The 15,757-nt window shown below is 40.7% G+C and overlaps 1 protein-coding gene across 2 annotated transcripts; it reads right to left on the bottom strand.

Moving 5' to 3' along the window:
- Positions 1-636: 636 nt before the first annotated feature.
- Positions 637-15,638, bottom strand: tnk1 (tyrosine kinase non receptor 1). Of its 2 annotated transcripts, none has more exons than XM_023965926.1 (13): positions 15,285-15,638; positions 12,853-13,031; positions 11,871-11,932; positions 11,603-11,791; positions 10,692-10,844; positions 10,324-10,601; positions 9,970-10,240; positions 9,787-9,881; positions 7,158-7,379; positions 6,603-6,664; positions 3,380-3,825; positions 3,211-3,306; positions 637-1,084 (listed from the first exon to the last, which is right to left on the bottom strand). In XM_023965926.1, the coding sequence occupies exons 2-13, from the start codon at positions 13,013-13,015 to the stop codon at positions 908-910; spliced, it is 2,214 nt and encodes a 737-aa protein (XP_023821694.1). In that variant the 5' UTR covers positions 13,016-13,031; positions 15,285-15,638; the 3' UTR covers positions 637-907. The 2 variants fall into 2 exon arrangements, with proteins under 2 accessions (XP_023821694.1, XP_023821695.1); XM_023965927.1 differs by lacking the exon at positions 15,285-15,638 and adding an exon at positions 14,267-14,571.
- Positions 15,639-15,757: the final 119 nt, after the last annotated feature.

Below are 15,757 nucleotides of genomic sequence, written 5' to 3'. Positions count from 1 at the left end.
TGGATAATTTTAAGTGTGGAAATTTTTTAAAAAATATTCATGTATAAAGTAACAAATGCACCTGGAAATTTCAGAGTAGAATTAAATGTTATTGAGCATGCAAAGGGGAAATTATCTTGTTGCCATAGCTCTATTAAAAACAGCTGATTGTATATTTTAAAGCATACCATCAAAAAATATTAAAAAATAATCAGACATGTACCGGTACATTCCCAGAAGAACCACAGGATGGTGCAAACATGACATGATGGGACAAGGATCACCGAAAACTGCAACATAACTGGTCACAATATGTATTCAAAAGTTAAAATAATCTTTAATTAATCAGGATATTCTGGGAAATTTAGTTATTTTGATCAAAACCTGAAAACTTTTTCCATTTTTTTAATTGTTTAAAAACACTGTAGAAAATATAGGAAGTAGTATAGTAATGTGGGAGTTGACACTGTTGCCAAGAAGAGAATTAAGGTCCCAATCCCAGCTTCTAACTTGTGTTTTCATGCAGAAACATTGTTTTCTGTGTGAGTGTGTGGCTGCATGTAGTTCTCAGACTGAGGAGGTACCAACATCCTGGGATGACATTTCTTTTTTAAATGAAAAACAGATTTGCATTCTCATAAATGAAACGCTAACCGCTGCAGCTGTTGTTTGATCATGAGGTTTATTCAACAAAAAAGCAGTATGGAATATATACATTCACTATTATATAAAAAGTGCTAAATAAAAGGCACCCTGAATTTATAAAACAGCATCTAACTTTACATTTAGTCACTAAAAAGACTTTCATAGTTTAAAAATTCCTTCATTTCTTATAACAAACAGACTGTTTTTCACATCGGCATGTGTTGGTGCGTCGCTGAACCAGTGATGAAATCCGACAATGCATGGTAAAAAAAAAAAAAAAAGCTCAGACGCGTCTTTCTGCGCTAATCTGCTGCCGCTCCCTGTCACTGGCAGCGGCTCGGTCTTCCCTGGACCACCGCATCAGGTAGCGGCTGGCCTGCTGCAGGTTCCACTGGTGTAGGGTGAGGATCTTATTGCAGTCCTCTTTGGAGCAGAGGCTCAGAGAGTACAGCTGCTCCAACTGGGGAGACAAAAAAACGCCAGATTCAGATACAGAAATATCCTCTGAACGAAGGTTAGTAGCTGGAAGAAAAAAAATCCTCATCAGTTCTTAAAATTAGGCCACAATAACCTATGAAAGGTAACAAAAGAAGTGCGTAAGGATGGAATATTACAAGACAAGCTGGCAGGTTAAGGCATTTTGCTGCCAAGAACAGGCCTGAATGTTCAACTATTGCTGCCTGGAAACAACTTCAGATCAATGCTTCCAAAGATAAAAAAAACAACTCAGGCAAGATTTAACCCTATATAACCATTTGTATCTTATCTTATCTCATTAGCATGATCCAAACTTTCCCACAAAAATCCATTGTATAGGACTTGGTCAATGTTTTCTGCCCTGTAGTTCATCATCCTTCCACTAGGGGCAGTAAAAAGACTTGTCCTTCTCATTTAAAAATGGCTGCTTCCTACACTTTTGGCGGGAAAAAGTTTAGCCATTTTTCAAAACTTTATAGTAAGAATAACTTATTTATTGTTATTCATTTTTAAAATGACTACTCACTGTATTGAAAGAGTACAACATTTGTTGATAATTAATTATTCATAAAACAATTATACCAAGTTAAAAAATGTGTGGATTCAGTTTTGATCATGGTTGCTAAAAACATATTCATTCCAAATAAATACATTTAAATACATTTCTATTCAATACTTTTATGTCGTGGCTTTACGGGGTTAACGACAAGAAAATGTCTTAATTTAAAAATATTTTAAATGTGACTTGAAGGATACCAATTCAATTACTATAACATGTCACAGCATTTTACCATCCTATAGCCACAAATATCCCAACAGATGTTAGATCATCCCAGTTTAGGGCCAAACTTATGTAAGAAAAGGGCACAACTATGTGTCTTTTTTTTATTTTGGGGTTGTTTTTAAAATCATATTCCATATGCTAATTTGTTCTGCCTAAGGTCTGTCAATTTGTGAATTGAATAAAAATAATTGACAAGTGCTTTTGTTTTCTTTCATTTTAGTCTCTGTTGCAACAGTTGATTTGAACGTGTGTTTTCTCTTCTTTTTTAATCTCAGTTTGTTGATTACAATAAGTTTTTTTGTGTACTTCCAAGATTAATCCTAATTTACTAAGGGCTTAAATAGACATATTGTCAAGTAAAATTTCCTAGCTGCAATGGCAGATAATTTGACTTGACCTGAGTTTGTACTAAAAACAAGTCATCTTTATTCCAGAATTAAGATGGGGAATTTTTGCACTGTGAATTTTTTTCTGCACTGTAAAGCACAAACATCTAAACCCTAGATTGAAACCGCTTTCATTATGAGGACAAAGATCACTGAACTGGCAGCAAATCTGCGTCAGAATGACTGAAAAAGAAAGCAGGTAAACTCCAAACAGCCCTGAGATAGAGATCCATAAAAATGCAGATGGACCTGAAACTATGCTGTAAAGCAAAACTATGCTGTGTCATCAAACAGCAAGACTTTTTATTTAAAGGGGCCTCTTTTTTCTACTCTCGCACCAGTTTGACAGAACATGTAAACATTGAAAGGTCAGAAATGATTGCTTTTTACGGCATCAGTACTGTCAGTTTGCAAATAGTTACCTCTGATGAAAATTGTGTTTTTGAACATGTTTTTGTGGCTTTCTGCTGCTGATGAAAATTAAGCTTAATATTGCATTTCCGAGTATTTCTTTATTTAAATGATTGTGAATAAGGAGCAGACGGTTCTATGTTTGAGGCAGTAGAACGCTGGGCGGACACGCACGTCTTTGTGTTCCCCGTGAGAGTTGGTATCTAGCTCCAAACTGTACGACCGCATAGCTCCAATGTTGCTCGCCTTTTTTGTTGCGTCAGTAATGTTAGGTTGGGGGTGTGAGAGGGCGTAAGCTAGGGAGAGAGCGTGTGAACAGATGGGTGTTGGGAAAGGCGGTGGGCTTACTCCACCCACAACTCAGAGGCCAATTTCTGATTAAAAGACCACTGGGAATGCTTTTATAATTGATAAAAAGTCGATTGGACTGGGTTAATAGATTTTGACTAAATGTAAATTTTTGGTGTTAATTGCTCCATAAACTTCACTAAAAGAATCACGCGGCCCGTGCTCACTTCCTGGCCTCACCTTGAGTTGTTTCTCAGCTCGGAGCGGGTTCCCGTCATTCCGCTGGAGTGCGCTCTGAACCTCTTCAATGGTCACTCCGTGTACCGCCTCCATCACCTGCTCAGAGCAGCACTCGCATGTTTGCATGCACTCAACAGGAAGTGCTTTCAGAAACGTGTCTGGGCTTTACCTGGGTGACCAGATTCTGAGATTGCAGTTTCTCCTGCTCTCTGGTTCGATCCCTTTCCCGGGAGTCCTCATTCAGCTGAGACGTGGAGCGGTTCATCTGGGACATTTTTATCAAATTAGAGCCGGTGGCGGCTCCCTGCGAAGGCTGAGTTTGAGCTGGTTTCTGAGCCGGGAATTGCGGCATCCAAGAGGTGGCAGATGCAGGGTACATCGGGGGTTTCTTTTGTGCTTTGATATGCAAGTGTTTCAGGTTGGGGAGGGGCGGACGAGGAGGGGGAGGGTTGACGCTGGCCTCGCTCATGCGGCGGGGATCCCGTGGCATCATCACGCTGTTAGACTCCATGACTGGAGGGAGGAGCCTCCCATGTTGATCCACTCGGACTGCTCCAGGTGTCTGGCCCCGAGCAGGATGACCACTCAGCACAGACTCCAAGCTCCGAGACATACCTGATGACACAACACATGTCAATCTCGTGTCAGAAAAACATATTTTTACATATCTTATATAATTTAAGACTAAACAATATGTTACGAGTAGTTTTTCGCTCATTTTCACAGGGATGCTGGAGCCTGTCCAGGCTACTACTGAGTCAAGGTGGAGATGCATCCTGGAAAGTTTACAAGAACTAGTAGCTTTGCCCCTATCTTAAACCAGGTTTACAGTGATAAAACTTCGACATGAAAAAGTTTAAGAAACTGCTGATCTACTCAGATTTTCAGACAAAACTTCAGACCTCTCAGTCCAGAAAAGTGCAGTGCTAGGAACAGCTGAGATACTGCGCAGGACCCTCAAGCTCCCAGGCCTCTGGTAGAGGACCCAGCTTGGGTGAGAAACAACTCGTGGAGGGGAGAGGGGCGTTTTTTTTCTGTATACATTCTAGTAGGCCTGCACAATAAATTGCATATGTAATGGTATCACGATATCAAGCTGTGCAATATGAATATCGCATAAGACAGCGAAACTTACAATCAACGGTAACCATAAATGTGCTAAAACAATATTATGGCAGCTTGAAGTATTTAGCAAATCAAATAAATCCCTTTATTTGACCAATCGGATGGAGGTCTTATTTATTTATTTATTTATTTATTTATTTATTTATTTATTTTGGAACTCTTTTGAAGAGAAGCTCGCCTCCTATGTAGACTAGGGTCATTTGGAGCTTAATTTAAATTTTGCTGACTTACCACTTATTTAAATTAAACTGTTCCAGTGAAATGGAAATGATATATTTTGCTATTTGTTTATGTATTGCAAGTTATATCGTCATCGCAATATTGATCACTAATATCGAAAATCGCGAGTTTTCCTCATATTGTGCAGCCCAAGATTCTAGATATGCAATGGAAAAAAAAAAACAGGGTCTCTTAAAGGTTCTTTAGGCTTCAGAACTAACAGTGTTGTAGCGCATTGCAAAGCATTACAAAGTAACAAACTACTGCAATATAATTACTTTTGTCAGTATTGGAGGAGCTTGGCGAAGTTCAATGACTGCAATATATATTATATAATACAATCATCTTTTGGTGCAGTGAAACCATTACAGGTGACTTATAAATCACCTTTATTTGTGTAAACAGTAGGCTTTGGCATTTTCTCTTGATTAAATGAAATTAAACACATTGATTTAAAAATATAAAGTTACTGATGCATACATGCACTTGTGTGGGATAATACAGTTGGAGATTGGTCAAATCAAGGTGGAGGTAGAGTATGGAAATATGGATGTGGACGAATTCGTATGGGAATTCTGCAATTGGAGATTTTTCCTTATTTCCAAGTTGTTGAAAACAAATATATCCTAGAAATAAAATGGTTTCCACTGCCGCGTAGCCTCCATGCTTTGATTTTGTGGATTGTACTTAGAAGTATTTAATCGTTTATTGTGAAGGCCGAAGACTGGCCTTCAGATTTGAAATAGGCATAAGGATTTTCGTTCACATCTCACTTGGAGCAGTGGCACAGACCACATGTGTGTAAAGCCATTGCTTAAAAAAAAAATAATTAAAGACAAGGGTTTGTGCAAAGCTTTTTATCCTTGATAATTTGTATATGAGTGGGAAAAAAGTATAGTAGCAAGTAGTAAATTAAACTTTTGAAATTAGAGAATGAGTAAAGTACTGTAATTTCAATTTCCTCTAGAAATTAAAGTAAAGTAATCAGTTGCTCTTCAAAAGCATTTACCCAACAATGAGAAGTAATTGCCACAGCAAACCTTTTCCCCCATATCAAGTTGCCAACAACCCTGCAGATCTACTAGTAAATCTTCTAGTAAAGCTCTTCTGGTAATTCAAAGTAAACATACAATTACAACCAGTGCAGCTGAGGGTCAAGTTTCTATTAACTAATGCATCCATTCCCACAACAACACCCAACTTGGAGTTATTTTACAGTCAACAGGCTAAAACTCTTTGGGCGAAAAGAATTTAAAATGTTAATAATTACTTTAAACAATACAAAATATTTGACATATCAATACACCAAATGTCTTATATAATAAAAAAAAAACGTTTGCAAAAAGTAGTACTGTATCTTCCACACTATAGGCACACCGTCAATGAATGGTCTATTTTTGAACTTATGTCATAAATAAGGCGCACTGATCTATAAGACACATTAAGCGAGTCAAAAGAGTCAGAGATAAGTCGGTCAGTCAGACTTGAATAACTGCATTCACATTAATTTGCAACACGTTAGCCACGTTAAAAGTTCGAGCTGCCTTTGAGTATTGACAATTGCACCCAACCAAACATTTTGACAGAGCATCATGTACCCCTCTACATCACCTCCACATCAGTAAACACAACCAGAATCAATCTATAAATAAGGCGCTCTAGGTTACACGGCGCACTGTTGCTCTTTGAAAAAAGAATGACGGCTTTTAAGCGCGGCTTATATTATATATAAAATATATTACACTTGAAGTTTATTGCTTTAAGAATAATTAAGTACAAGTTTAGAAAGTAAAGTATAAAAGTAGACTTGAAGTATACTACTGCACTTTTAGCATAGACTAAGTATACTTGTAGTACACTGAGAGAGGTTTTTGCTAAGTATAAATATAAAATATTACAGAACATTACTATTTTTTGTGGTCCTAGTCCATATTAAAAAAAAACATGTTTAGTATTGTTTCTTATAATTTGACTGTTTACTAGAAAGCATACCAATTTATTTAGAATATTAAACAGTAAATTGATAAAAATCTGTTTGTCTTTCATACCTGCCATTTTCTTTAGGTTGGTTGGCTCTCGCTCCCTGGCGGGTCCCGGCCTCCAGCCGCCGCTGTTGAGCACATGACACATGAAACCGTCAAGCTTTCATCCTTGAACCCTTCCTGGTGAAAGGTCACCGCTGTGCTGCAATCAGGCAATGAGCCATGAAACTCAATGAGTCATGACACAAAGACCAAAAACGTGACTTGCATATCTCATTGTCCGCTCTGAAGACAAATCTGAAACTATGATCATGGATTACTATCTAAAAGCAGCTTATTAATTGACTCACTGGATAATTCTTTTTGTAAACAAAAGTGCCTGTGAGGCAGGCCTGATCGCTCTCTGACGCTGCTTCCATGATCTGTGTTCTTGTTGACAGTTTCTGTATTTTGCTTTTTTTTTTGTACCTGTAGGTGATCAGACACGCAGGTTACTCCACCTCCGGACAGTCGGAGTGTAAATATTTATGTGGGTGTGCTGGCGTGGAGACCGCAAAACTAAAAGAATCCCAAAGGATCCCTCAGAAAAACCACTGAACTTCAGCAGGAGGCATCACTCACTCTTCCAGTCGTGCGGGCGACCCCCAGCTGTTTACCGGCTGGAAGTCTCCGTGTCCGGTGTGTTGCAGGCTGCCCTTCACTGGGGGTGAGATAAAGGCAGGGGTCACCGCCTGGCTAGGCGGCGGGTTGCTGGCCGTGGACTCGGGGATGGCGAGCATGGCGGGAAACAAGCCGACGTTCAGCGTCCTTTGGTTCTGGCCGAGCCACTCAACCAGCTCTTTACTGTGAGAGGAGAGAAAACAAGAATACAAACCCACACGTTCCATTTATTTTACCTTTGCATAACTTTCATTATATTTTTAAAATCATCATTCAAAGTATAGACAATCAATTATCTTTTTTTAGGTTTTGACACTTTTAACTGTGTTTAGTCAGTTTAAAAATAAAACAATGACTTAACTACATCCTGATCTGATTACATTGTCTGTTTTTAGCATTGTAGTAGTAGAGATATATTGTCATATGCACAGCTTACACTGACATACACACATACAGTTCAAAGTTCACTGAGGCGCAGCCATGTTAGGGTGGTTTACAATGTGGGGGGGAGGGGCATCAGTGACGACCAAAAAGTCGTATCTCAACACTGCTTATCTACAATGTGTAGATACAGGAAAACAACTACACTATTAAAACACAGAAGCACAACAACACAGTATGAGGCTCAATGGGTGGGGGGTGGGGGGTGCCTGTGGATCGATCCAAGAGTGCAGCTGCGAGGCGCATCTCCAGACAATCCACAGGAGAGGGGCCGAGTAGTCGGAATGTCGAGGTCAAGATAGGAGCTAGTTTCAACCTTCGCACACAGCTGTTGTTTATACTCTGTAGAAGCGAATACGTTTTGGTAGAGCCAAGGGCAACAGCCCTCAGTGACGGATCTGGAGCTGACGAAAAAGATCGTGTTTTTCAAGCTCCCTGCTCCGCTTCGATCTGATGCGTCTACTTGTTGATGACTAGATCCATGTACGTCTTGGTTTTCTTCGTCTCAGCTGCAACTGAATCAAAACTGTCCGGCTGGATGGCTCCAATGTGGATCGCCATTTTTGTTGCAGCGCTAACATTAAATCTGGGGGTGTGCAGGGCTGTAAGCTAGTGGGAGCTCTCAAGAACAGTCCTGCCCATTTTAAATGTCCTAGAAAACAACCCTTGCTTTTTTATTTTTTATTTGGGCTAAAAACAACATAATCATAATTAAAAGACTACTGTGAACACTTTTACAATAGATCAGGGGTCGGGAACCTATGGCTCGCGAGCCATATATGGCTCGTTTGATGGTCACATGTGGCTCGCAGACAAATCTTTAATTATAGTTTTTTTTTTTCATTAGACCAGTCCTTCTCGGGCGCGATGCAATGCCAGAGGCTATCAGTAACTATTATCTATTATTTCACAGAGTTTGTACCAGCTGGAAACCTGTGAATTGCCGTGCCTAAAACTGCGCGCTCCCGTCTCTGAGAAAGAGCGCGCAGATCCGGGGACGGGATGTGTGAGGAAGAAAGCAGAGGGTGGGGCTGAGGTGTTGTGGGGACAGGCAGCAGGTGAATCGCGCAGGGATTGTAAAAACAGAAAAACCTGCTGCCTGTCACTCACTGCAGCGTGTGAGTGTGTGTTTGGCTCCCCGTCTGCATGTGAGCAGTCTTTCTCACATCTACAGAACATTCAGACCTACGATCACGTTTAAAGTCTCAACGCCTGCATGAAGCAGAAACTCACCACGTATCAACCAGACTAGACAATCAGCAAAACTACCACGAGAAATACTCATCATTTATTAGCAACAGCATAACAATGTTATTAAAAAGAATCCACAGACTTCTTGTGCTTTAAAAATGTTGAAATTAAATCAAATGCACACATTGACTTGTATTTTTAGTTTTAAACATATTGTCGCGGTCTGAGTTGGATGGCTGTTGGGCCGCGTTAAAAGTTCTGGAGTTCATTGAACGCATCAAGCAGAGATCTGATTGGCCCTCAGTTCTGTCGCTCAGCCTGTTGTTAGGTAGTTTGGACCAATGAGGTTCAGGTATGGGCCGAATAAGGGAAATGGGAGGGCTGCAGCGGGAGCAGGGGAATATAAAATTGGGAGACGCGCTCTCATCTCGGCGGGAGAGATTCAGGAGTTGCTGAATTAATTGAACGGCGTTTGTTGCGGTCTGCAGTAATCGGAATAAAGAACTTTAAAAGAGGTTAAGTCTCCGTGCCTCAGTGTGTGGAAGGGACACTACATTATTGTATGGCTCTTTCGAAATTACATTTCAAAATATGTGGCATTTATGGCTCTCTTGCCCAAAAAGGTTCCCGACCCCTGCAATAGATCAATAGATGATCGGAGTGGGTCTCTAATGCTAAATATGGCAGTACAAAAACAGATTCCAGGAGGAAAACACAAATAAAAGTATTGGCAAACAAGGTGATGTTTGTGTCTCGTGCTGCACATGAATCATGGCATATAAAAGCGGCTGAACCCGTCCAACCACAAACTGAGAACGTATTCGAGGAGTCTGTGTGATTCATACAGGAATGTGTTTTTGAAGGACAGGCAATGCACCCCCTCCCCCACCTTTCCTTTTATTCCAACAAATACAAGAACTCCACACCGTTCCCTGCTTTTTCCAGATCTTTCACCCACCTGTGTTGCAGGACCGTCACGGCGTCATTGGCTGCCAGTTGAAGTTTTCTGGGCTCCACAAAGTCTCTTGTAACATGAACTTCCATTGGCTTTGCCTTTAAAGAAAAGTTTAGAGATATACATTAAAAACAGGATCTAGTAGTTACGAATGAATAATAAAGGATGTGAACGGCTCGGACGGACCTCTGCCACCATCGTGGTGAGCTGGGCAAAGCTGGGTCTGTCTGCAGGGTTAAAGGCCCAGCACTTCTTCATCATGACAAACAGTTCCTGAGGACAGTCGGGGGGTTTCTCAAGTCGAGTGTCTCGCTCGACATGCCACAGAATCTCCCGGCCTGACAGACCACACCAGGGTTCCTCGCAGAAGGTGAACATCTCCCATAGGGTCACACCGTACATCCACACATCCGAGGCATGTGAGAAAGAGCCAGTGCGCAAACTTTCAGGAGCACACCTTGAGAAAACGCAGGCAAATGCATGTCAACTTTAGCATATTTCACCCGTTTCTCCTCAAACTTCCCGTTACAATCCTCTCACCAGGCAAACGGGATCCTCCTGTGGGAGGCCATGACATAATGGTCTTTGTCTTGGCTCAGGCCTCGCATCAAACCAAAGTCACCGATCTTCACCAACTCCTTGGCTGCCAGCAGCACGTTTCTCGCCGCCAAGTCCCTGTGAATGTATCTGCGGCTCTCCAGGTACTCCATCCCAGCCGCAATCTGAGCGGTGAAGAGCCAGAGGCGCATCAGAGGGTACTTATACTGTCGGAAACGGAGGATGTCATACAAGGAGCCACCAATGGCCAGCTCTGTCACCTAAGTGTCGATAGAGAAAAAAGTTCTGAAAACGTTTCAAGAATTCGTGATGGTTTAAAAAAAAAAAAAAAAAGCCATTTTCCATCTCACCATCTTCAGGGGCTGAGTGAGCACCACGCCGTAGAGGCGTATGATGTTGGTGTGGTCTAAAGACTGCATGACGGTGACTTCTTGGAGGAAGTCTTTCAGCGTGTCCGCCTGTCTTGACATGTCACTCTTTAGCGACTTCACCGCCACAGGCAACTGTAATGGAAGGAGAACAGAGTTTGTCCAGCCTCTGAGGGGTTCACTAACTATTGATGATTTGTAAATTTGGTTTGAGTCCATCATTTAAGAGAGTGCAGTGCTCCTAGACTTCTCATGAAGACTGATCTAGACATCAGGTACACCAATGACGCACTGTTTATCTTCTCTGATGATACGTCTTTACTTCTCTAACTCATTGGGTGTGGTCACACACACTTAAGCGACGGGATTCTTCTTTTGCTTAGCTGACCTTGTTTCTTGAAATCCATGTCACCTGGGTAGGATTAAGAAAATCTGGGTTTTTTTCCCAGAGCACATTAGCAAGTCAAAGACTGCAAACCGGATTACTCATCTGCATGTAAACACATGCGGTAGACCAATTTCACCAGTAACCAGTTCCCTCAGAAACCAGGTCACTTTTAAGCACATGGGAACACACCCATTGACTCAATTACTAAATTACTTGCAATTTCTTTCTTACAGCAAATTTCCTATTTTTATATTTTGCATTTATCTATCTACTTCCAGAGTCTAAGTCTACTTAAGTCCAGATCCCTTTCTGTTAGAAGCATTCGTTTTTCTATTCAGCACAGTCAAAATGTTTATGAAGCAAACTGATATGTGCAGTTGAACTGGAGGTGAAATAAAACTTTGTTCTGGAGATCCTTAAATGATATCAGCTCAGATATGGCAACTGGATTGAGATTTTAAAAACATCAACACAGAAACCTAAAAAGCTTTGAAACATCTCTTACTACAGTCCCGGTGGGTGTGTACCAGTCTCCCTTCCTCACCACCCCGAAGGAACCAGATCCTAATTTCTCTCCAAGAACCAGCTCGCTGTCTTGAATTAGGCTGGGAAGTGCCCGGGTGCCCGCTTCCACCCCCATATTGGGGACTCCTCCGGCCCAATGCTCCGCATCTGCACTTCGATTGCTCGACACCTGAGTGAATAGACAAATAAATCAGTGTAGACTGCTGTGTTGTTCAAACGAAATAATGACTCCAACAGATTTGTCAAACCTTGTTCCTCGAGCGCCCACTGGTCTTGTAGCGTTTTACAGCCTCCCATAACCTTCTTTGTGCTTTATAAACAGAAAGACAAAGAAAAAAGATGACATGGTTACTGACCCATAAGAGCCAATGCGGACATCAGTAAACATCAGAAATGTGTTCTGCTGGTACACTTGGTCTGTGGTCCACATCCCACATAGTTGTCATTTAAGGACAAATGGGTTAATGGGTTCAAAATGGAAACATCATATAAAACCCCAAATTTATTTTCTATTGACACACATCATTTCTAACATAACATATTCATGATAGTACATGTCTTCATGAACTCATTTAAATGAGTGTTTGATAGTCACAAATGTCTGTTTTGAAGTAGCCAACAAACAGGTGCTAATTTCTGGAGCTGTGCTTTCAGATCAGCGATTTTCCTTGCATTAAATGGATTCTATTCGTCTTTTTATGATGTTTAAATAATGTAAATGTTCCACACACAACTTTTAATGCAACTGAAGACCAAACCTAACGAACAGGAAAAGGGTTCTCATTCATCTAGAGCTGTCCGATATGAGGAAAACCTGCGATGTGCGATAGTAGCAGTTATTAATATTGCGATGTTGCTATGACTTCAAGAACAAATAGCAAAACAAACAACTGAATGCGTCTTTTCACTGCAACAGTTTTATTTAAATAAGAGTCAACATGACTTAAAATTATACTGATGACCATTGTCTACATAGGAGTTGGGGATCAAACGTAAAAGGGCTTTATTGGATTTGTTAAATACTTCAAGTTGCCATGAGATTATTTTAGAAAGGCTGTAAACATTTAAGGTGGTCATTTATTGCAGTTTACGCTGCCTTCTGCAAACGTGTATCGCACAGGCGGATTTCGTGACAATGATAAATTTGCGATTTATGGAGGGTCTTTTACTGACTCTGCAAGATGCCTGTATGGATCCTTCCCCCCATTGAGAGACTGGTTAAAGGCTTACCTGGTTTACTGATCCCTATATACTCGAAGTCGGCATCTTTGACGTAGTTAAAGTGGTCGATGCGCGTGATGTTGAGGCCATCTCTGATACGTGTGTAGAACTTCTCCAACTGGACCTCTGCCAGCAGTTGGTAGAGCCACTGAGTGTCTTTGTCCATAAGCATGACCTGGCTGACCGGTCTGTAAGAGTCAAAGACCAAGAAGGGGGTTTTTAGACACTGAAGGGAAATCTTTACATCCACTCACAGCCCTCGAAGAAAAGCTCCTCTTCATTGTTGCTGGTCTGCCCTGTAAAAGTCTTGCTCAGTGGTAACTTCACCCCCATTGGAGCTCTGCGAGGTTACCATAGTAACCACACAAAAAGGACCTTCGTTTGTAACGAGAGGAGGAAGGGGGACACTTTCCAACTTTGTTTTTGGTGTTTTTCTTTAACATGTTTTTGTCTCATTTTTCTGATGATGGAGTACATAAATAAAGAAGTAAGGTTGAAATTTTATTTCTGCCATTTCTTTATTTAAACCGTTGTGAATCAGGACCAGACAAAATAAATGACGTATAAAAAGGTTGTATCTGTTGGGTAAAAAAATAAGCTGTTCCACTCCATTCTGATGCCTCCAATTGTAGACAACGAGACCCATTAACATCTTTGTTTTCTGAGCTGGGATCTGGCTCAAAACTGCATGGCTGGATCGCTCCAAAATTGCTCGCCATTTTTGTTTTGCTATTATTGTTAGAATGAGGATGTAAGCTAGCAGTAGAGAATGGCTGAATCCGAATTCTTCCCCAACGGCTTCTCCCTACCCCTAGTCCAATTGGTCGTGATCTGCGAGTGATCAAGTTGAGGTGATCGTGTGAGGGGAGGAGACATGCATTTTTTTTCAGTTGTTTCACGGTGAGCAACAACTTAAGATTTCCATTTCTCTCCATTTGGAGGGGCAAATGTAGGGGTAGGGGAAGAATTCAGCCTATAAAAACGGAGAGCTCTCCGTCTACAACTCAGACTAATTCCTAATGAACTACTGCTGCTCCGCAGAACCTGTGTAGTAGTAAACAACACAGGTTTTTTGGGGGATATTTGATAAAAAGATACTCTTGACTAAAAGATCACTGGGAGCGCTTTGACAATAGATCAGAAGATGATGTTTGTGGGGGTTAAGTTAATTCGACTTCTTGCAGGTGGTGTAATGTGCTGACACTTGTGCGGAGGCAGATAGTTACACAACTTATAATAAATAAAGCATTAACAGATAAGATAGGCATGCAAGTAAAAGAGGAAGAACCGGAGAGAACATGGAATGGTGCTCTCCCGGTTTAAAAAAGAAATTTTTTTTATTTCCCCCTTAAAAGGTGACAACAAAACTTCTGCATGATTTTTTTGCACCCCCTTTAAAAAAAACCCTGAAACATTGGCTTACCAGTCGTCTGCTGACACCAGTTGAACCGGATTCTCTTCACGCTTGTATTCAAATAGTTACAGGAGCGATACTGTGCGCTAAAATTACACCCAGATAGCAAAAAAGTTCCTTAAAAGAAACTCCGATCTTAGGCAGAAACAGATAACAGCATGCCATGTAAATGACTTCCCGTTGACACCAGTGAATTTGTGTAAATGCCTCCTCCTTTTACAGTAAACAAAAGCTGTAAAATCACCTCCTTCTGAAAACAGTGGCCTCTTCAGGAGTGAGTCAGTGATGCCCATTTGTCAGCCAAAAAAAAAGTACACACCTATGCAGCCAGGAAATTGTATTTTTTGCAAGACGTCCAATTAGTGTTCCAGACAAAATGCAAGTGGTACAAGTCTAGTCTTGCATTAAATTTGAGATGGGGACAACTCCCAACTAAATGATCACTTAATTTGAAAGTGGATTCTGGAGGAAAATTCCACTCAGGGATGCACACATTTATAGGGAGAACTGTGCGATCCGTCTCTGTGTGTACAATGGGAAGAATGTTTAACCTGTTCTGCTACTGAAAAAACAAGCAGGGTTGTGTGAAATGTCAATGTCTTTAAAGACAATGTGTTTCAAACCATGCATGCACATCTCCATTTAATGCTGACATCAATATTTAGCTGTAAAGCATACATTCTTGAGCCATTAAAAATATATTATCTTAAAATAAACTGCAAACCTTTATTTCAGCACTGGTAGTACTGTTTTACAACTCATTTTAAATGACAGAAATATGCCTGAACTTATTTCTGGAAAATAGTTATGATTTTAACATTTCTTCAAAGAGGAAGTTCTACTAAAATTAATCAAAATATGTAAATTATAAGTTAAAATTCATAAAATGTTTCCATTACGGGGAAAAATACTGTGGCTCACCTCTACTTTAATTTAAATGATTCCATTTGCAAATTTTGATGTGGTCTGCTTTTATTTTGAAAATCAAAGTGAAATTGAATGAATTGTATAAGGATTTAAGTCTTACCGTTTATCAAAATGCCTCTCTGCCGCTCTGGCCTCTCTTCAACCACACACACCTTGAAGCAGGTGATCCATGTTGGCTTAGAAACCTCTGCTGATGACGTCGAACAAGACCTTTTCTCACAAAACCGAACAAACTCTTCAATAAACCAATAAATTCAATCTAAACGTAATCAATCCCGAATAAAGCGTTTGCAACAACAATAACAATAAGGGATGGGGAAAAATAGTCCTCCGTTCTTTTTCAGCAGTTGTGTGCATTAATCCGCGCAGAGTGTACCTGTCTGCGGAGCCTCTCGGTTGACCACACCCCTTCCTGATTCCCCCACCTGAACTCTCTGCACCTAAACACGTCATTCCCGAAGCCACCAGAACAAAGGGGACATATGTCTGTTCTTTACGAAGTGTACTTTAGCTGTGAATGGTGGACAGATATAGTACGAATCGTTTGGTTTCGTCTGTTCCTTGGGTTAAGGG

The sequence above is a fragment of the Oryzias latipes genome, chromosome 18 (genome assembly GCF_002234675.1).
Source record: "Oryzias latipes chromosome 18, ASM223467v1".
NCBI classification, from domain to species: domain Eukaryota; kingdom Metazoa; phylum Chordata; class Actinopteri; order Beloniformes; family Adrianichthyidae; genus Oryzias; species Oryzias latipes.
The sequence above is the reverse complement of the archived record's forward strand: the minus strand, read 5'-3'. Positions and strand labels throughout refer to the sequence as shown.

Excerpts from the sequence above, each read along its gene's own strand:
- tnk1 (XM_023965926.1), bottom strand. The coding sequence starts at position 13,015 with ATGCTTATGGACAAAGACACTCAGTGGCTCTACCAACTGCTGGCAGAG. Across the intron at positions 3,826-6,602 it reads CAACCTAAAGAAAATGGCAG|GTATGTCTCGGAGCTTGGAG; the intron begins GTATGAAAGACA and ends TTGTGTCATCAG. Across the intron at positions 3,307-3,379 it reads CTCAGAATCTGGTCACCCAG|GTGATGGAGGCGGTACACGG; the intron begins GTAAAGCCCAGA and ends TGCTCTGAGCAG.